The sequence below is a fragment of the Medicago sativa genome, chromosome 8, assembly GCF_051527215.1.
Source record: "Medicago sativa cultivar Bolivia chromosome 8, Bolivia_mono, whole genome shotgun sequence".
Taxonomy (NCBI): domain Eukaryota; kingdom Viridiplantae; phylum Streptophyta; class Magnoliopsida; order Fabales; family Fabaceae; genus Medicago; species Medicago sativa.
This window is the reverse complement of record NC_140756.1, coordinates 33,613,900-33,637,344: the sequence shown is the minus strand read 5'-3', so window position 1 is coordinate 33,637,344 and position 23,445 is coordinate 33,613,900. Positions and strand designations below refer to the sequence as shown.

The window sequence follows — 23,445 nt, the reverse complement described above, 5'->3', positions numbered from 1 at the left end:
TGATGTTGATTTCGAATTTGCGGTGGTGATGATGTTGATTTCGAATTTATTATGAACACTTATTCAAACAGCATATTGGTTTTCACAGAACAAATTATGAACACTTATTCAAACAAACATTCGCAACTATTCATCACTGAAAAATAATCAGCATTTCAAAATTGAATGGAAGTAAAACAAGAAAACGAAAAGCGATTATTGAGAATGAATTATGCGGAAAAGTGAAAGTGAAAAAGGAAGTAACCGCAAAAGGATTGACATGAGTCTCTTCTTCTTCGAAAGGGTTTGGATCGTAGCGACTCATTGTTGTGAGAATGAAGAGATCTTCAAAGAAATCGAAATCGAAATCGTAGGACGGTGTTGATGATGAAGAACGACAGAGATTCTGTTGTTTCCGGTGGTGGAGGTTGTTTCCGATGTGATTCCGGTGGTGGAAGTTTGAGAAATGACAGTGACTTTTGAGAAATGGCTTTTGAGAAATTTTGTTTTGCCAATTTTCTTTGTTTTCAGTTTTCGGGGTGTAGGAAGCAAATTTGTTGGGCTACAGATTAATGGGCCATATTAGCAATCCTTATGCAGGGTGCATAAGGAAAATCCTTATGCACCATAACCAGACCCTTATGTAACACCGATTTTTTTGCTGATTCAAAAAAAATGAATGCATTAATTTTATTTTATTTTTATAATAAAGACCGGAGAAAATATTTCTCTATCTAGTAAATTGCACACACAAATTGACAGATTAAGTCATGGAAGCCAAAAAAAACACTAAAGTGTGGGAAAAAAATGCAAGCAAGCAAACAAAACAAAATGACAAGGGTCTTCAAACATCTTTTAATTGTTGAGTGCAACTTTGCTCCATTTAAGATGCCTCCATTTCCACTTATTCAATACATTGATGTCTGACATGTGGCAGAAACAAAACCAAGGGTTGAGATTACATGTTGAAAAGAAAGCTTTTGTTTACTAGAAAAAACACAGGCTACTTCAGCCTCTCCCTCTCACCGGCACTTCGCCCATCACCATCCATCCAGCGGCGACACTCTCCTCGTTCACACGACGACGCTCTCATGAGATGAGGAAGATAGATGGGTGTACCGTGTACAGGGAGATGGTAGAGGAATAAGATGGATTTTTGTTTTAAATAGTTTTATGGTTAAAAATTTAAGGAATAAGCGGGTTATTTGTTGGTTTAAACCCGACCCTGTATATATTATGTAATGTCTTTACACCTTTATGTATTTTAACCTTTCAGTTATATTTTTTAAATTTATTTTTGTCACATGTCACACATTTATACATTGGAAAAGAGTAAATAGAGCAAAGCTAAATTAAGCAAAATTGAACACAACCGATATATATTTCAGCAACAGACTCAAAGGCAACTGACATAGACAACTTGACCACCATTAAAGTAAGGTTAGTTTTCAATTCTTTTTCTTCTTATTTTTTTTTTTATTTTTTGTTGCAAAATTGAGATTCTTATACCAGGAAAGCCAGCTTTAAATACAAACTCCTATTGGTAGCATGGCTGCACCACTTTGACAAGTGTTTCTCCAAATTCATGCCATTTTAATTAGCCTATGGTTAATTCAAACCATGGTTAAATTTAACCATTTCACTTCACTTACAGATTCATTTTTTTGTACTTATTATATATATTTGAACGTTTTCTGTTTCATTTAAAATACACACACAAACACACCAATTTTCTTTCCTTATTTCACTGTCTTAGTCTCTTTTTTTCTCTATGTTTTGGTAAACCACTTTAGGTAACCCAGATTAGCGCTATTAGTCTATTATTACTATCACCAACGCTACAAATACAAACTTGGTATCATAGATATTCACCAAAAGAGGAAAGAAAGAGAAAAACTTTGTAACAAATTCAAAGTCTATTTTTGTCTAATTCACCTACAAAGCACACACATTGTGTTCTTTCTTTTCTTAGGACAAAAATAGTGTTCTTTGTTTTTGTATCATTCAAATGAAGAGGTCTCCACCATCTTCAAGTTCATCATCTTCATCTTCTATTGGATTCGAGAATCCAATTCAATCAGTGAAAAAAAAGGGTGCTAAGAATCCAAAAAAGAATCTCAATGTCAAGTCACAGAATTTAAAGCAGAAGAAAAACCAAACAAATGGTGGAAGTAGAAGAAGCTCTATTTACAGAGGAGTTACAAGGTTTGAAATTTAATCACTTTTTTTTAATTTTTTCAATTTATTTTTACATTTTTGATGACCCTTTTGAATTTTGTTGATGGGTTTTTAGTTTCATTTGCATGTCACTTATTTTTGTTTGATCAAATTAGACATAGGTGGACTGGAAGATTTGAAGCTCATCTATGGGATAAGACTTCTTGGAACAAGATTCAGAACAAGAAGGGAAAACAAGGTAATTTTACTATGTTTTTTTTAGTGTTTGGTTTTTCTTTGATGAGTTTCTATGAAGCATGGACAGAGACACGTATACCAGACACGTATACCAGATACGACACGGACACTAATACGCCGATACGGAAAATAATTTGAAAAAAATGATATAATTCAGTGTAATCATCGGTGTCGTGTCGGTGTTGATGTCAGACACCTACGCGAATCCGACACTGGGACACGCTTAATCCAAGGAGTGTCTCTGCTTCATAGATGGGTTTTTTTGGTGTATTTTTTTTCTGGTGAATTTTTTATTATTTGGTTAGTAATATGTGATTAAATTAAGATAGAAAAAATTAATATTAAAAAAAATAGAGAAGACAAGTTAGAGAAAATCAAGGAGATCTGTTATGTTTTTATTATTACTTTAATTTTAACTTTTTTCATTTTAATTATTTTAATGGTGATTATTTTCTATTTGTGAGTTTCTGACCTTGTTTTATTCTTTGCAAATCTCTGTCATTGCAACGTTCACAATCACTTGCGGATGGTTTAGTTTATTTGGGTAAGTCTTCTTTGTCATACACTTTGATCTCACACAATCTTAGTCAACTTTTTCAATTTTATAAATTATTAATATTAATAAATTATTATTGATTTGTGGAAAGATTCTGATTAACTTAATTTGGTTATTATGTTGATATAGGTGCTTATGATACTGAAGAAGCAGCAGCTCGTACCTATGATCTTGCAGCACTCAAGTATTGGGGGAACGATGCAACCTTGAATTTTCCGGTAAAATTATTTAGTTTTTCTAAATTGGTCAATGAAAATTAAATCGAGTCTATTTTGTTTTGGAAAAATAAGAAGCATCTAGTTAGTCTCAAAATATCAAATGTCAAGTCAAATATATTAGTCATTTCAAATAATTTTCAAGGTTATTTTAGCCATGATCAAGGACTAATTTAACCAATGTTTGAAATTTTCAACAATAACATTAATACATGGACATGGTTCAAAGAATCATTATATTTAAGTAATTTTTGATAAAAATGCCACATACCCTTCTTTGAACTATTTTTTAGAGATTGATATTGGAATCTTTTTGTTATGTTGTTATCGATATGAAGTTTACACTACCGTCTAATAGTCAATAATATTCGTTGAGGAATTTATTAGACACAAAAAGTGGGTCATCCTCTCCTAACTAATTTTTTTTCCATAGAATTAAACCCCTGATCGTCTATTTAAGGAATTCAAATTTCTTACCACTTGGACCAATATATCATTGGTACATGTCCATGTAAGATAGATACATCTATATTTTCTGTGTTAATTTTAAAGGGCCGTACAATTTAATTTAACATATTGTTGACATTTCTTTAATGAAATGAATATGTACACTAACTTGTGGAAAAACTATGCAGATAGAAACTTATGCAAAAGAGTTTGAGGAAATGGACAAAGCCTCAAAAGAAGAGTATTTGAACTCTTTGCGGCGGCAAAGCAGTGGTTTTTCTAGAGGACTTTCTAAATACCGTGGGGTTGCCAGGTTAGATCATTCAAATTTATACAACTCATTTCATTCTAAATCGAAAATTTAAATTCTCTAGCATTTTTTGAAACCATGGTGCAACTGTGTCTCAAAACGGATCCGGATTGTCTGCAGCCGACTACATGTGCATTTCATACATGTGTGATTAGAGGTTTCATACATGTTTGATATCACATTAGGTTTGTCATTATTAAGAGTGTCGCCTTGATTTTGCAAAAAACTACACAAAATGTAATTTTTGCAAAATCACAACAGTTATTCAATCAACTCACCGTGATATCAAACATGAATCATATAGTAAACAACACAAACCAATTTGTACCATTACCATTTTATCAATGGTCCAAGTTATAACCATAGTCAAGTTGTTTGTTGTTTGTTTGTGACACTTTTGCAAGTATCTGGGTGTTAAGTGTTAAAGCATTTTTTTAAACACAGAGTGTCCACATTACTTTAATAATATTATGTACATGACTTGGTTGCTGTCATTATTTGCAGTTAAAATATTTTATGAAATTAAAAGTATATGCTATCAATTATATATTAATCTTACTTTTTGAATAGGCATCACCATAATGGTCGGTGGGAAGCTCGCATTGGAAGAGTTCGTGGTAACAAATACCTCTATTTGGGCACATACAGTAAGTTTAATATGTCACTTCTATTTTCCATTTTTTATCAAAAATTGTTTCAAACTTTTGGACTGTGTCTCTCTCTACTTATGAAATTGCAAAAAAACCATGCTTAATAAAGATGTCACGTGGCATGTGACATTTGACAATCCATAAGCAGGAAAAGTACAATTTGTCCTCTGCAAAGTACTAATTTCCTAATTTGTGTCCACAGTCCACAAAGGCCTAGAGAAATTAGAGAATGGTACGAACACAGACACCGAACAAGACACGGATGCTAACACATTGACACTGTTAATAATTTACATAATTTAGTGTAATTATAGGTGTTGGTGTCGGACACGATATATGTCCGACACTGAAACATGTCTAATATGGGGAAAGTCCGTGTTTCATATTAATTATATACAAAAGTTTTAGTGTATATAGAACTAGTAGCTTCATCTAAATTAGATTTTTCAAGTAAAAGACAAAAATGCACTTGGAGATTGCAAGCACATTGAATAACAATACTAGTATATTCTGTTACCAAATTACAGCTTGTAAAACTATAGTTCTCATAATTAACGTGAATTGGGTTAAAGCTGGAATTTTAGGCTCCATGTGTGAGTTGTGCTGGTTGCATGAACTGTAGCAGCAGTACTTTTGTCCTCTTGTTGCAGAAGAAATATACTACTGCATCAATTTCTGGTCTCACCATAGGAACATAGGAAAATCTTAATAATATACAAATGAGGAACAACAAATAGCAAAAAATCTTGCATCAATCCTATGTGTCACATCCTCAAGCCCCTTAATGTCACATCATCATTAAAAACTAATTTTATTTTTGCCATTTTTAAACATTCACACAATACAAACAATAAAATATCATTATCACACATTTTCCCTCTTCAATTCAAAATTCAAATTTTAAAATTTTTTAAATCCTTTTTTCCCTCCTACTTTTTCTCTTATCCTATCAAACATCACTTTCTATATCCTTTCTCTCTCATTCATTCCAAACTTATTTCTTTTTTTCCTCACTTCCTCTCTCTCTCACCAACCCAACACCACTCTCACGCAGACCTCCTCATCCCTTCTAAACTCATTTTTCTCTGCCTTCTTTCTTCATTTCCGATCAAATCCGACCTCCTCCTTCAAAAATAAAACCATCACCGTCTTCCTCTAATCATCCTCTACAAAACCCACTCAATTATTTATAGATCTATCAGGTTCAGTTTTGAAACCACCATTAACCACCGCGTCGGAATTCGCCTTCACTGAGCCGGTTTTGCAGTCAGAAGCTTCAAAGGTTAATTGTTCATTTCACTTTTTTTATTCCACTTTTCTATCATTTTATTTGATGTTATTCATTTTGATCTTTGTTTGGTTCTTTTATTGCATATTTACGGATATATTCGTAGGGGCTCTGAATTTCTTTGCCGAACTTGAAACTCACTACTTCGAAATTGTATCAGGTATGATTCTAAAACGATTGTATATGTTCAGATTTGTATGCTCCAGTTTACAATATTTTTATAGAAAGAATATTCACATCATGGTGTTATTTGCATGTGCATTCAAAAAATGTTGCTTGATGAATTTGAGACAATAAGTATGACATTCAACAGTATCAGATTCAATTTGCCACTTGAATTGCAAAATTTGATTAATTATTGTTTGTGTTGTGTTTTTTCTTCACTATTTTGTTTTAGTTCAATTTGGTTTGTTTGAAACCTGGCTGATTTTTTTTCTATTTTTATTTCCTGGTTTTGTTTGGTGACAGGTTTTATGCATCAACCTTAAAAGAGCTAAAATTTCATCAATCTGTTTTATGTTTTTAATTTGGTAGAAATACATGACCATTTGGTTTGGGTTGTTTTGTTCTAATTATTATTTTGTTTGAATTATGTTTCTAATTCATGGATCTTGCTTTGCAGCTACGGGCAAATGGAAATCAAATGAAGGGGCTTTCACTAACAAGAGCATGTAAGTAATAGCTTACGATTACTTAAAGCTTTTGTTGCCTCAATTTGAGGGCCTTAATCATGTTGTTTTGTATGAACTAAGAAACACAAATTCAAGAAGGTATAATCTCATGAAATAAATGATATCGTGTTGGTTTTTTGACATGTAATGTTTAGTTTTGTTGTGATTTTTCTAAAACCTAATTTTCATTTTACAAAGATGAGTTTACTGTTCCTTATATTTCTTTCTTTGGCAAACATGCGTTTTCTCGCCCTATTTTTTACTCTATATGGCATTCAAATTTCTTACTTTGGTACAAGTTTAATTAGGTCTTGATTTGTTTTAAAGTAGCATACTGCACACACATTCAAATTAAAAATAAGAGTTAGTATCTTACTTCATCATCTTTTGATGCTATTAATTGATATGTCTATAATTTATAATGACATCTATCATTTAGGTAATTAAAGCTGAAAATTAGGGGAGCAGTTCATCAATAAAATTGAAGGTTGTTTAAGGCACACAAATTTTATAAGTTGAATTGTCGACGATGACTAACATGAGGATAACATATTTGTATCTACTTTTTGTTTCTTTGATTGACTAATGTATACCAGATGGAGAAAACATGTTCAGTTATCATAGATATAAGACATGTTCAGTTAACTATAAGTTGAATCTCCTTGCGTCATTTGAGAGGAATGTAATTAAATTCTTCATCTTAAAATTTATATAAATTTGTCTTCATTTTTAATTTATTGTTCAGAAAATTAATTGATTAGGATATATTTTTGTTTCACTTTTCCATGGATTAGGATGTTGTTGTTGAGGTCTGATTTGGGATTTGGCAAGTCAATGGACAGTTCAATATGCAGGTGACATGAATGATTTTAGCTTAAATGACTTTATTTGTAGTCATGTAATTAATATAATAAAATCAGACTTCAGATTTTGAGAGCTGAAATAAGTATTGGTGTCAACTTAATTAGGTCTTATTAGTTATTCATTCAGTGCAGATTTTACCAAAGGTCTTATTATTAATATAATAAAATCTCTCTCTCTCAATGTTCTGGCAGATTTTGAAGCATGACATGAGATATCAATATTTGTATTTGAGATAATGACCATGAGGTAAATTCATTTCTTCTTTTAGATTTTTTTTTGATATTAGTGAAGTGAACTCTCCTTTCTTTCAATTGGTCTTTGTATTTGGTCTTTCAATTTTATTGTTATTATTTGTACCTTCTTTCAATTTGGTATATATTTACTTATCGATTTTCTGTTGAATGAGTAATTTTTAGATTAGTCTATTGCTGATTGTGTAAGGAGAAATTAGAAGATCTATTATTAGATTATTCTTTTGTTAATTGTTATGTGGTTTTTTCTCTTAAATTTGTTGTTTTTACCTTCTCTTATAAGAAGTTATTTGGTTTGATTGATTTGTGGAAGTTTGTAGAATGATTGTTGTGTTTATAGTTTTGGATTGATTTGGATTCAATTTTGGTAAAAGCAGTTAGAGGGATATGCTATTGCCATTAACTTGGTAGCATTTGGAGTTTGTTTGATTTGGTCAATTGGGTAGTGCTTTTGGTGTTAAATGTGTTAAGGACAATTGGGTAGTGCTTTTGATGTTAAATGTGTTAAGGACAATTGGGTATCCACAAGGTTCATTAGTAGGAATAGATTCTCATAAATAACTACCCATCATATCTACAAAATATAAATTACCATCAGTCAAAATATGAACTGAATAAGGATTTTGATCCCAATGATGGGATTGTCAAATTTTAAGTAGTTTATTGTGAAGAGAGATTAATTATTTTTTGATACATATAAGCAATGAGAATCTTTTGCCTAATCTATTTGTTTTGGGTGTTTTGGTATTAACTATAAGTTTTATTTTTTGGTTAAACATGCACTCATGGCAGGAATTAGTGAACGAGCTCAATTAGTGGTTTATACAGTGTCTTTAAAGGCTTCTATTGGCACTTATTACTTCCCACTTTACTTGATTGCTTTCTTTTTGTTTCACCATATTTCTTCCTTTGAAACTTGATTTGGATGTCAATCAAGTTAAGATGAGAACATACCCTTGGCGTGGTTAATGATTTGAGGTTGTAATATGGGATTAGTTCATGACTAAAGTATGATAATTGTTGAAAATAGGACTAATAGAGTGATAAGCTACAAAATAGGATTATCAATATATTTTACTGTAGTTCTTTTTAATAATTTAAAAAGAACTTGCAATCATATTTGAGATTTTAGGATATAGTTTATTTGGTTTGGGTTAGTAAACTCATAAAAGCAATTAGAGGGATATGCTACTGCCATTAACTTAGTGTAAACTGAAGTTGGTTTCATTAAGATGTAAAGATAAAAATGGACAGTTCCCTCAAATAAGCAAATCGTGATTTATTAAATGAGATCTTAATTGGGCCACCTTGCTATACATCAAATATTATTTACCAGGCTAAGTTAGGAAAGTGAGGATAATGAGAACTTAATTCTGTCGAAACAAATCTGATTGGGAACTTGCACATTTTAGAATATTAAATGAGAACTTAATTGGGCCACCCTGCAATGACTTATTTGAGTTACTTCTGTATTTTTATTGTAATTTTGATCAAAACACAACCCTATTTCTTCATTTTGTTTTGTAAAAATAACCCCAATTCTACTTCATTTTGTATTTTTCTTTGTTTACATTCTCATTTTCAATTACTTTTTTGACAGTTGGCTGAGTTTGAAAGTTTGGTTAGAGAAAAGATCACATCAAATCATATTAATTAAAGAGATAAAACTAAGGAAGTTTAGATTTGTACTGAAACACCTTGAATCCTTAAGCATATCTTCCAAACCATGACAATTAGGGCAATCAAATTTATTGCATAATAAGTTATTATAAAAGAATGTAGAAAACTGAAGCTTTGACAGAAAAGGCTGTGTCTATTAGAAGACTCTACAACACATTGTGATCACCTTGTGATGATTCAAGTAGTAATTATTCAGAATATGTTTTTTTTTATTGAATGTTTCTTTTTTTTTTTTTGAAGAAGTTTATTTTATGGATGTTGAATAATTGAATAGAGTTAGGATTAAAAACTAAGAGTTAATATTTTATTTTATTTTATGCATCAACAAAATAATTTTTGTGCTATGACTTTTAGTTTTTAAATTTTTTTTTTCAACAAAATAATTTATGATTGTTTTACTTCTTATGCAGCAAAGATGATAATGCGATTTTATGCCTTTGGATGTGTTAACAATTGCAATATGCATGTCTTAACAATTGCAATAGGCTATGGTTCAGTCCTCTTCTCAAATCTCATATTTATTGATTATTTAATGGTTCATTTTTTGCTAATATGCATGTCTTAACAATTGCAATAGGCTATGGTTCATTTTATGCCATTGTTTCTTATCACACATTATGTTCTCTCTTTGCAGCGACACAATAATCTTTTGTAGGATATGGTCAAGTTGCAATAACACTTGCTATAAAGCACATGGTACTCATTAGGTGTAAGTTTTATTTTATATATCAATAGCCAAGTTTAATTTTACTAACTCTATTTTGATATTGATTGCCTAAATTTAAGTTTATTTAAGTTTTCTTCTAATGAAAAAAAAAAAAAAAAAGCTGCAACCTATATATTCTTTTTGGGATTTGTTATCTCATGCGTCAATGATTTATATGGAGTAATAATCAGACCAAAAAATCAAAAACATTTTGTATTCTCGATGATGACATGAAGATTTGACCAATTCAAATACCAATCATTATTTGTAGTTTGTTTCGATTTGATAGTGATACTCAACTTATAAGAATTGACTAGACTTTTATGTTATTGATGTTAATTCAATGGTTCTTTATAGTTTTGGCAATTTGAGTCTCCAAATTTTTATACCACTAATTGACAAAACAAGTATTATAACTCTTGCTTCATGGTTATGTTTTAAGCTCAGAATTTTCAATCTTGCAATATTGTTTTCTTTAAAAATGTTGGTTGAGTTTTGTAGTATAATATGATTATATTAACCGGAAGCAACTAACAAGAGTGCCCTGTTTTCAACTCTTTGAATTTGGCCATGATTGAGGTGATTTAACTTCTACTTTAGGTGTTTTGAATTCACTAATATTTTATTTTTTTTTTGTACATAATCAGGAAATAGTTTTGGCCCTTTTTATTTTTTATTGGTTCAAATACATGATATCACTCATCAGACTTGAGGAATAGAAATACAATACATGATACCTGCATTTTTCAATGGCTGATTTGGGGCAAAAAATTATAAACTTTTGTCAAGCCTCTGACAAATAAATTGCAAACTAAACTATAAATGTTTTTTTGTAGGGTGCTAAAGTCGTGGTAATGTAGTCGCGCAATTCGCTGCAATGAAGATGTGCAACTTGAAGGAACTTTTGTTTTTCTAATCCATTGTCATGTTTTTAAGTTTTAGTTACATTGAACACAAGACCACGATTGCATTTTTTTATTGGTATATATTTTAGGACTTTTAATCTTTGTAAATCAATACTATTCTTTAAATAATTATTATTAGCTCAATTTACGAGTGTTCTGTTAAATCCAATTTTAGGTCTTCTATTAGCTCAATTTATGAGTGTACATGAATTTGTTGATTACAAATACTGATGTAATCATGTAGAAGGAATGACTACAACTAATTAGGCAAATGTTAGCAGGCTTATACGTTTATTGATTTATAATGTATGTCTAAACATAGCTAAATGGTTTTTGAGTGCAAGCAATTTATACACTTCTATGACAGTTTTCAAACTTTTTCACTTAACAAGTTAACTTATGTCATAACAAGCACCAAAGTTTGATTCAAAATACCATCTAATTTGGTTGAACTCGAGTATTTTCTATAATGTTCTTTTTCACTTCCGGTTCTTTTTACTCTTTAAAACTATGTGTTTTAGTTTGACATAATGAGTTCTCATTGTTTTACTTAAGCTTTTCTCCTCATTGTCAACACAAAAACCCCCAAGACAAAACCACAAATCAATGATTACATCAATTTTGTTTTTTGTGGTGAGAGTTTTATATGGGTATAGCCAAAATTGTTATTTTCTGAAGACTTACTCTTTGTTTATCAATTCATTAGGATAATTTCAAAAATATGCCCCAAAAACTCACAAGAGGCTTGAATCTTCCATTTGATAATGTTCGGAAGTTAACGAATATTTTAGTTCATATATCAACTTTTTCAAGGTATTATAAATATCCTATTTTCAACATTATAATATAGCTATTTTGAATATGATTTCTTTTGTCGACAACGTGGGAGATATGAATTGATCTTAGAGATATTTTCAACAAGCGATGTTTGGATTAACATATTTTTAAATTATATTTTTAAGTTATATTTTCAAACTATAGTAGAATCTAATTAAATGTTGCTATGCTTAGGCATGGCAATGAGGCGGGGTGGAAATTAGTTTTACCTTCCACGTCCCCATACGCTTCCATGCACCTCAACTATCAATGTTGTTTATCCGAAGGTGTTTGTTACTTTGTAGAAAATAGCTTATCAGGTATGAATATATGTATATTTAAGCTTCATGGTCAATTTGAATTATCCAAGATACATTAATAACATGCAAAAACCTTTGTTTAATTTTGTAGATCATTTTGGAGTTATAAAGTGATGATGCATCTATATGCATGAAGGTTTTTTTTTGGATTAATTGTGATTCCAAGTGTTCACAACTTTTTGGTGTTACTTTTAACTTATGTAGCTCCGAAGAATCATTATTGGTCAGGTTTATGTAATTGCTGTAAATTAAATCGAACTATATGTCAAATGATGACATTTTTCTTTTGATGATGACAACAACATCTGATTTATCTAAGAAGTGCATTATATGTTTTTATTTTGTGGTACGTTGAGAGTAATATTTTGTTAATGCCACGATAAATCTTTTCTCGCCCGTGCGTTGCACGGGTGGAAATACTAGTTTAATACAGCCAGCTGCAAAGGTTAAAATCTAATACTAATTCAAAAATTATAAATATTCCTTAGTGTAAAATTATACTAATACTTCTGAAAAATATATTTTTCATAAAAATATTTAATTATTTTTAATTTATTTATTCTCTAACAAATTCAAAGTGTTAATTTACTAAAGTTCCCAATATCAAACTATGATAGTACCTGTCAACAATATTTTTTTTGTCTTCTTTTTTTGGAAAGAAGTACCTGTCAACAATACTGGAAATTGTATTTTTCATAAATTTTCAAATATTATAGTTGTATTTAAATTAGATGATGACTAGATAGATAAGATTGCTTTTGCTGATGACTAGATAGATAATATATATAAATGTATATGTGTCATACCTTAAAATCTAAAAAAATTATATGCCACTTTTAATAAAAAAAATCTTAATTTTGTTATTGTATTATTTTGCCATGTGGTCATGCAGTATTTGTTTTGTTGGCCAAGTTCAATCTAACATTTGACTATAGAGCCTTAAACCCTATAAGATAAGCATGTTGGAGGGTACATCAGATCCTTGACTCATGCAGTATCTACAATCCCCTGCCAACATGTCGGTCAAAAATTATAGTTAAATATTTCCCAATCTTGTGAAACCATAATAAAAATGAAAATATGTTTCACTATTATTATATTCTAGGTATAAAAAGCTAAGATCAAGTTAAAAAGTTAACTAAAAAAATGGTTAAAAAGTTAACTAGATCTACAAGACATTAACAACTTCCCCCACCCAAGTATCCAGTAAGCACGTGAATAGTGATCCAGACACTGATTCTTCAAATATATTGTTTTTTAACATTGTGAGATTTTATTATGTCATAAAGTTAACTTTATGTAAACTTTTATTCTCTAATGAATTCATTAGTGAACAACCAATTTTAAATTAACTTCAAAAACCGTACAATGTTACTATAAACAAATTGAAACATTTATCAAATCATATATCACTATTTAGATATTATGTCGAGATATTTTAGCAAGTAATATACAAATGTGTCACCAAGGTTAGATGGATTTGGAATGAATCAAGTCAAAATCTTTTGCATTCATGCAATCGACACATCGGAGACATGAATCGAGATTAGATGGTGTAAGATTTTGATTTTTGTTTTAAGTCTAAAATATCAAGATTGAAATCTCGATATCTGATCATCTTTGTCTAATGACCACCAATGTGCCGAGTGCATAAATGCATAAGATTTTGACCACATACAGGCCAAATTCATGGTTAAATATATGTGTACATGTTTTTAAAATTTCAGTGCTTAATTGTTGATTTTTTTTTTTTATTAACAATAACATTTTTTAAATAATTAAATCTTATGAGATCAATTTGTGATTTGTATTGAAGAAACTCAAGAAGAGGCAGCAGTGGCTTATGATATGGCAGCAATAAAGCACAGAGGAATCAATGCCGTGACCAATTTTGATATAAGCAACTACATGGACAAATTGAAGGTGGAGAAAAATGATGAAACAGAACAAACAAAACCACAATCAAACACAGAAATTGTTGCTAATTCCCCTGATTCCGAAGAAGCATTGGAAGAACAAACAACAACTACCCCGCCTCCACAAGAAAATCAACTACAAATAGAACCTTCGCAGCAACAATTTCAACAACATGTTCCTCCAACTAGTCATGAATGCGCAATAGTTAATATTATGGATCATTGTTTTGACCAAGATTATCCATGGAGCTTCATGTATAATGGATTGTCAGAGTTTCAAGACACAGGTTCGACTATGAGTAAGTGTGGTGATGATGATTTAATGAATATATTTGATGGATCAAGCTTTGATGATAACATTGAATTTGAACTTATGTTCAACACGGAAGAACCTTGTGGTGGTGGTCGTGGTGAAAGTGATATCAATATCGGTGAAGTTTTGGAGGGTATTAATCTTTGTGGAGGATTATTAAATCAAGATGCCGAAAATATGGTTGTGGATGAGAATAGTAACAAGGAGAAGGATTTATTATCCTTAGATTCTTCTTCTTCTTCACCATCATCTTCAACCACTACAGTTTCTTTGTAACTATTATATTTGAATTTGATGTCTTTGATCACAAGGTGTTGTTGGATGAAGCTAGATGGAGTAGACACTTTGAAGATTGTTTGGTTTGTTTAGAAATTGTTGGTTGGGAAGTGTGGTTTGTGATTGGTAGATGGATGTAGCCATTGGGTGAATTGTTACAATTGGTTTTAGATTTTTACATGTCTTTCATTTTAGGTTTGGATTTTAGTAGACATCAAAAAGGAGTATAAACCAAATTTAAGTTTTTAATTTTGGCAAAATAGTTTTGTTCTTTTGTTTTGTTTTTCTCCATTGAGTAAGGAGATGAGATGGAGAAATGGAACAATTAAACATATTTCTTGTTCTTGAGTAATAAACTAATATACATCTTAGAGAGGGCTAAGAATAATTTTGACATTTGTTTTGGACAGGCAAATAGAATATTTTTATTCAAGAATATGTGATAAGTACAAGTGATTTAAACTCACACATTGGTATCAAGTACAAGTAATACTCACCTATTCGGAAGAAACCAACACCAAAAGCGAACACAAAAAAGCCAAGACTAACTTATCAAACAATCTAAAGGAAATGCGAACCACTCATAGAACATGCAAAGGGATCCAAATATTTTTCCCAAGAACCAATTTCAAGATAGGCTTTTGATAGCAAAAGAGCTAAAGATTTGCAATAAAGAAGGGAGATCCCCCGGATCACCATTTGTATCCCAAACCAATTACAAATTTCATACCAAATATCACTTGCAAATTCACACCTAACAAACAAGAGATATTCGCTTATATTGGTTAGTTAGAGGCACTGCCAATATGGCAGTTAGTTATGCCACACTGATAGTTTGTTAGCTATGTTGGCAAGTTAGTTGGAGAGCATCAAAGCTCATCATAGTATATATTACTCCCTCTGTCCCAAATTACATGATGTTTTGAGCATTTCATATGTATTAAGAAATGTAATTAATTTTGTATGAAAAAATATATTATGAGTTGTTTATTATGAGTTGTTTTACAATATTATCCTTAATAAACGGTATGTGAAAGATAATAGGAAAAATAGCATTAATGTTTCGTTGGAATTGTAAAATGGCTTATAATTTAATACAATATTTTTCCAAAACGACTTATAATTTGGGACGCAGGAGTATCAAACACGTGTAAATCATTGAAAAAATATACTTACAACAGGGACGGACCTAAACAAGGCCGGGAGTGGCAAGTGCCACACTAGCCCAGACCCAATTTTTTTTACATTTTTTTTTATTCAGCTCACTATTTTTTACTTATATATCAATACAAATACCTATTTTTTTTTTTTTTTTTTATGTTTATGCATGTGTCCATATTTTTACACATATAGTAATACGGGGACATATTTTTTTGTTATTTATACACGCATATATATATTTTCTCATATATCAATAAAGGGACCTATTTTAAAAAAAAAATACATGTGTCTATATTTTAACGTATACATTAATACGAGGATCTATTATTTATTTATTTATGCACATGTTTATATTTTTACTCATATTTAATACGGAAATGATTTTTGTACATTTGTCTATATTTTTATTCATATATCAATACAAAGATATTTTTTTAATTTCTATGCAATTGCGACTTGCTTCTAAAAAAAGAGTGCAACGCGCTCACCCGTCTGTATGCACGGGTATCCTGCTAGAACATTTGATTCATTTCTTGTATAGAAAGAGATGTTCTTGAAACAATTAATAATGATGTAATTTTAGTTGCTACAACTATTTTTAATATAACTTCTTACTAAATTTAGTATTATTTATCCCCGTGAGCTTAGCTCAGTTGGTAGGGATATCACATTTTATATGTAGGGGCCGGGGTTCGAACCCCGGACACTCCACTTCTCCACAATTAAATTGTGTGAGCTCTAGCCTTTAGGCTACTTGACAAAAAAAAAAAAATTAGTATTATTTAATTACTTGATAGAAAATTTTTGCCTGACTAATATTGTGAGTCTTGATCCTCCCCTGCATACAAAATTAATGGACCGTAAATATATATATATTTAAAAGCAAAGAGAACTTTTATTAAAACTAGCGGAAAGACGGGCACTATCGTACCCGTCTGTCCCCTCTTTCTACAACACTAACGCATGTGATTATTTTATTATGTTTGTTTGTATAATTTTGATTAACAATTTTAAATTTTTAAATATTATGAAAATTATTGATATATTGATTTATTCGTAAAGTATGTATCTTCTCCTTCTATTTTCCCTTCTTTAATGAGAACTTTTGTTGAATTTTGAGAAACTGCTCTTGATAAAGCTATATATATTTGACCATGGCTGAAAACATGCCGTGGAAGATAGATTCCGACATTGGGAATGGTCTTCCCTTGTGACTTATTTATGGTAATAGCAAAACTTAGTCTAACGGGAAACTGTTTTCTACTAAGCACAAAGGGAAGTCATGAACTTGCATTTGTTTTTAATTTAATTCTGGGCAAGAATGCTCTTTTTCAAGCATTGCTTCCTGTTAGGATTTCCACATCCAACATATTCTTAAATAAACCATGACATAACAATCGTGTTCCATTACACAGGCCATATTTAGGATCTACGTTTCGCAACAACATCAAAGGTGCACCTTTTTTTACCTTTAAAATATGTGGTGGGATACTTCCTTGAGCAGTTGAGTTTAGGAATTCTTGTTGATATAAGTTATGAGTATCCCCTTCAACCTCATTAAATGACAACAAATTATGTTATTCTTCTGGAAACTAATTGGTAATTATGTCATTCAATTTTTGAACATCATCATTTGTAGGTATAATTATGGCTCTTTCAACCATATATGAATTATGATATTACTCCTCGCCTATGAATCACATGCACTCCTCATATTAGATGTGTCTGAACACGTGTTGCATCCGCATCCACAAATATAAGTACCCTAAATTATGTGATTTTCTCAAATTATCAACGCTATTGGCGTGTCTGTATCTGTGTTGTATTTGGTGTAGGTGTTCGTATCCATACTTCTTAGCGATCCTCTCTTTTTATGACCTTTCAAATGGTGTTTGAATGTAACCAAAAAGAAAAGATGGTGGTTTGAAGCTTTCTAGTGTTTCTGTTTTTAGTTGTTGGTAACATAAGTGTGATTATCGTTTAACAATTTTGAATTGTTTAAATGGTTTTAACACTTTGATTTCACTATACTTTGATTTAACAATTTATCTATTGTATACATGCAGAACGTTTGAAATCACAAAGAAAAAAGCAATGTTTTTATTCCTTTAAACGACAGTGGAAGGAGCTTAACGGCAGGGGATGTTATTGCTATTTTCCCTTTATTTAATAATTAAAAAAAACCACGGTTCTCTTTATATAAAAAAAAAAGTCACGCTATCATAGTTTGTATAAGCAATTATAAACCAGCAAGGTCAAATAATTCTTAGAATTAATCGTAAACAATTTAAATCATAATCTGTTATAAACCAGCAAAGTCAAATATATAATCCATATGGACTTTGATTTGTTGTAACGTGAAAGAAAAAGAAAAAAAAACTAAACAGGTTAATTCTGAATTCTGATGCAGAGGGTTGAGAGTGGTTGAGAAAAACTAAACAATGTGGGAACGAACTATTAACTGTGAGAACCTTACTTATTAATATTTATTATAGTGCTAACAAAACTTTTTCTAAAATATTTTGGGTCCTAATATTTTTTTAGAGGATTTAAAGTCCAATCTTTAACATTATTTTTTGCTCACATTTGTTAATAATCTTTTTGATTTAAAGTCTAATCTTTAACATTATATTTTGCTCACATTTGTTACTAATCTTTTTATCAGAAGATTTAAAGTCTAATCTTTAACATTATTTTTTGCTCACGTTTGTTACTAATATTTTTTTTAGAGTATTTATAGTCCAATCTTTAACATTATTATTTTTCGCTCACGTTTTTTACTAATATTTTTTTAGAAGATTTAAAGTCCAATCTTTAACATTATTTTTTGGTCATGTTTGTTACTAATCTTTTTTTAGAGGATTTAAAGTCCAATCTTTAACAATATTTTTTGCTCACGTTTGTTACTAATCTTTTTTTAGAGGATTTAAAGTCCAATCTTTAACATTTTTTTTTGCTCAGGTTTGTTACTAATATTTTTTTAGATGATTTAAAGTCCAATCTTTAACATTATTGTTTGTTCACGTTTGTTACTAATCTTTTTTTTAGAGGATTTAAAGTCCAATCTTTACCATTATTTTTTGCTCACGTTTGTTACAATTGATCAAAGACTAAGGAAGAGTAACTTATATTAATAAAATAATATGAAAATACTGTTTTTTGTGGAAGTAATAAAATAATATGGAAATATTGTTTTTTGTGGAAGGGATATGAAAATACTAGGCAATCTTTGTCGGTTGTATTTAGGGGAACAACACAGATGTACAACATAAAATCGGCTGATAAAAAAGTAAGGTGAGTTTTTATTTTGTGCTAGTTTTTTATGAGTTTGATCTGTGGTTAACGGAGGTAAAGGAGGGTTAACGGGGACGATTTGTGACATGAATTAGTAATCCACATGTTATTTTATAATTGGCTGACACTAAGAATAATTCATAAGAAATTGTGCGTAAGTTTTCTCCTTAAATTAAATTTATTCTTATCTATTTGTTACATGTGTTATTTGTATTTAAAATAAAATTTAAATTAAAAATTAAGGGTATTTTTGGAAAGAAAAGTCCAACGCTGAAAGGGGTAGTTTTATATATATAGATACATCCTTATTTATCCTTATTTATTAATTTTGTTACGTCTGCGGCAACTTAACCTAATTTTTCCCGCTCATTTGTTTTATTAGGTTTGCAATGATTTAACCTAACAAATTCCATCTAAAAAAATGCATTGCACACCAATTTCATTCCTATCCGCTTGCCTTTTTTTTTTGAAGAAAATATTTTCTACCAATGATCTTAGGGTTAAAGATTATGTATTGGTCTCTATTATAGTCGAGAAAACCCGTGCGACGCACGGGTCAAAAGTCTAGTACTATTGATTAAATTTCATTCCACTATAAACCCTAAACCCTCCATCAATTCTATCATCATCAAACCATGACTATGTCCACAAGTTTGTCACTAGAACCCTGTCCCTTCCATTTGAAATGGAAGAAGCAATTCTCTTTTCCTCGCACTCACACCTTGACAACTTCAATATCAATACCCAACAACATAAAATCACACAAATTCAAATGTCACTTAAACCAAAATCACAAAACCCCCTCCTCAATAACTTCCAATTCAAAACCAAAACCCCTATTAGAATCTCTCGCAACCGCATTATGGAACACACTTCGGAAACCCATGGTAGCCGTGATATTAATTACAGGAATTCTAATGATGTTTGATCCATACAGGACGTCCTTAGCAGTTTCTTACAATTTATTTTTCATCTTTGGGGCGGGTTTCACTTGTTTTAGTTTCGTTTCTGAAGTTCTTTCTGGTTGTGATGAGGGTAGTGTTCTTACTGCTGCTGGAATAACCACCGTACTCAAGCTTCAGGTAATTTACTTATAATAACTGACTTAGATGAAAGAGAGAATCATACTTTTAGTGAAAATAGTATATGCTTAAATCTTTGGTGAATTTCAAATTCTCAATGTCAGTGTTGTTCTTATTTATAGGTTGGTTTGTTGGGGACGGGTCGCTCACTTCAAAGGGATCTCAATAGGATTGCAGAAGTTGCAGATACATCATCTCCAGAAGGTTTGAATTACATATTGACAGGTGAATGAATCTCCTCCTAAACATGTGATTTTTGGTCACTAGCTTGTCTTTAGTTGTTTCTTTTTTCCTAACCAACCACATGATAATACTTTAAGGTTTACTGAAAATGATTACAAGCTACTTTCTGAATCTAATTTGACCTTCTGTTGCAGAGACCTCATTAGCTTTGCTTCGGCATCCGGATTACTGTATCTCGGGGTACTCTTCTGTAAGTGACTTTAATGCTTTGTTTGTACCATTGCAATTTCATGTATTCCTGGAATAGACGACGACGTCTTGCTGTTTATATCTAATATCTACTATACAACATTGTTTATTTATTAGAGTTCATCATTAGGGAATTTTATACTTACTTTATATTGTTGGCATAGAAATTGGAAAGTTGAAAGCACATATTTTCCGACATTTTTGCAGGTGGACATAAAGCGGGGTATAGAAGAAGGGGAGAAACGTTTTAACCAACTTTCAATTGAAGAGCGAGGAAAATTTGATGAAGAGACGCTGGTCAACGTTAACAACATAAAGAGGCAAAACACGAGAAGCCAGAGATCTAATGGGTTCAGCAATGAATACATAGTGGTATCATAACTATCTTGGTGTCTGTTTTCAACATGTTGTATTCCTTTATGCACTATAGACTTAAAAACTTAAAAAAATTAACTTTGGGATTAGCATGACACAAAAAGTAAGATTCATATTACTAATACAAGTGTTCTTTATTTTCAACTTCTTTGTCCCTAATCACTTGAAAAAGTGAAGTTCCATGAGAATGGTTCACCTCACCTATCTTCTAAACTTTGTTGTTCTTATATATCAGGTAACAATCTTGGCCGCTGCTGAAGGAGAACATAAACTTCCTAGCATCAATGGAAGTGAAAACTTGAAGGAAGCTTTACAAAAACTTGGATCCATTCTTTCGAGCAAATTATTAGTAAGATCAGTAATAGTTCCAAGTCATTTTCAGATGTTGTTAGTACTTTTTTTTTTTTACACGATTTTTCTATAATTACTTGCAGGCAATTGAGGTGTTATGGGTAACCAAAAAAAAAAATTGAGGTGTTATGGACCCCACAAAATGAAAATGATACTCTCTCGGAACTGGAGTTACTTGAATATTACCCACTTTTGCTGCCTTTGTAAATTGCAATGGCATGCCTGTTTTCTGCTTCCAGTCTTCCACAACTATTAGCTGAACTTGGGTTGTGATTGCGTAGTTGCGTAGAAATATTCTCTCAAGTTTTGTGCATTCGACCAGGAAGCTTGTTCCTGTGAAACTATAATGGGGAATGGAGTACAAAAGTTATCTTGTTTCACTTGATTCCTATATGAACTTGCAGCTGGCTAACATTAAAGGGTATATTGAGAGAAATTTTACCAGTAACTTAGAATATATTAATTAATATATCTTTTTTATGTCATCTAAGTTAGTTCGACCACAAATTTTTTCTAACATTACAAATTCAATCAGTTTACTTTTCCGTTATCGGTTATAGTCTAACCTATCAGTCATTCGTTATAGACTAATTTATCAATTTTTTGAACAAGCTAGACTATTTTATCAATTATTCATTCTTTTTACTGCCAAATAGAACCGACATGTGCCTTTGAAGTGAACTAAATGTAAATATATTTATAAATGGTCTTTAACTTTAAGCCTGAGGTTTCTCTCAGGCTTGAAACACCATAAGAGAACAATGGTAAAAGTGTTCGAATTAGACTGGTGACGACAAGACCCACCATAGAAGAGCATGACCTCACTTAGTCAACGCAACCACTGTCATCTTGTCCACCTCGGATTTACCTGTTGCACTAAAATAACTCTCAGTCCAGAGGATCCCTCAATAGGCATCTTCGTTTCCGTCGAAAAGTGAAAGCTCCATAATTGACGTTATTTAGTGGGGATGAGATCAAGAATGAAATCTGTAAATAATACGACCCAATTTGAATAGGGATCGCACTCCATAAATTAAGAGAGAAAACTATAGATAAAAGAAAGGAAATTGATTATTTTTCATTCATTCCGTCTTTCCGTCTTTCTAAAATATTTTGAGTCCTAATATTTTTTTAGAGGATTTAAAGTCCAATCTTTAACATTATTTTTTGCTCACATTTGTTACTAATCTTTTTGATTTAAAGTCTAATCTTTAACATTATATTTTGCTCACATTTGTTACTAATCTTTTTATCAGAGGATTTAAAGTCTAATCTTTAACATTATTTTTTGCTCACGTTTGTTACTAATATTTTTTTAGAGGATTTAAAGTCCAATCTTTAACATTATTGTTTGCTCACGTTCTTAGAGGATTTAAAGTCCAATCTCTAACATTATTTTTTGGTCATGTTTGTTACTAGTATTTTTTTTAGAGGATTTAAAGTCCAATCTTTAACAATATTTTTTGCTCACGTTTGTTACTAATCTTTTTATAGAGGATTTAAAGTCCAATCTTTAACATTTTTTTTTGCTCAGGTTTGTTACTAATATTTTTTTAGATGATTTAAAGTCCAATCTTTAACATTATTGTTTGCTCACGTTTGTTACTAGTCTTTTTGTAGAGGATTTAAAGTCCAATCTTTACCATTATTTTTTGCTCACGTTTGTTATAATTGATCAAAGGCTAAGGAAGAGTAACTTATATTAATAAAATAATATGGAAATACTGTTTTTTGTGGAATTAATAAAATAATATGGAAATATTGTTTTTTGTGGAAGGGATATGAAAATACTTGGAAATCTTTGTCGGTTGTATTTAGGGGAACAACACAGATGTACAACATAAAATCGGCTGATAAAAAAGTAACGTGAGTTTTTATTTTGTGCTAGTTTTTTATGAGTTTGATCTGTGGTTAACGGAGGTAAAGGAGGGTTAACGGGGACGATTTGTGACATGAATTAGTAATCCACATGTTATTTTATAATTGGCTGACAGTAAGAATAATTCATAAGAAATTGTGCGTAAGTTTTCTCCTTAAATTAAATTTATTCTTATCTATTTGTTACATGTGTTATTTGTATTTAAAATAAAATTTAAATTAAAAATTAAGGGTATTTTTGGAAAGAAAAGTCCAACACAAAAGTGTGCTGAAAAGGGTAGTTTTCTTTATATA

General features: G+C 30.8%; 1 protein-coding gene, 1 long non-coding RNA gene and 1 pseudogene across 3 annotated transcripts; all 3 read left to right on the top strand.

Annotated features, from left to right (window-relative positions):
• The first annotated feature begins 1,532 nt into the window (after positions 1–1,532).
• On the top strand, positions 1,533–14,838 carry LOC146898622 (uncharacterized; annotated as a pseudogene). Its single transcript, XR_015024156.1, has 7 exons — positions 1,533–2,184; positions 2,313–2,395; positions 2,859–2,938; positions 3,080–3,168; positions 3,801–3,925; positions 4,493–4,569; positions 13,890–14,838. The product of XR_015024156.1 is annotated as an uncharacterized LOC146898622 (transcript).
• LOC146898623 (uncharacterized) lies at positions 5,554–11,081 on the top strand. The gene is made up of 8 exons (XR_015024157.1): positions 5,554–5,854; positions 5,967–6,020; positions 6,483–6,531; positions 7,326–7,385; positions 7,587–7,641; positions 9,737–9,817; positions 9,961–10,035; positions 10,869–11,081. It is a non-coding gene; the product is annotated as an uncharacterized LOC146898623 (long non-coding RNA).
• A 4,801-nt stretch (positions 14,839–19,639) lies between the features above and the next one.
• Positions 19,640–21,864, top strand: LOC146898621 (FLUCTUATING-LIGHT-ACCLIMATION protein 1, chloroplastic-like). The gene is made up of 5 exons (XM_085739261.1): positions 19,640–20,115; positions 20,238–20,340; positions 20,493–20,548; positions 20,755–20,919; positions 21,158–21,864. The coding sequence occupies exons 1-5, from the start codon at positions 19,669–19,671 to the stop codon at positions 21,344–21,346; spliced, it is 960 nt and encodes a 319-aa protein (XP_085595387.1). The 5' UTR covers positions 19,640–19,668; the 3' UTR covers positions 21,347–21,864.
• Positions 21,865–23,445: the final 1,581 nt, after the last annotated feature.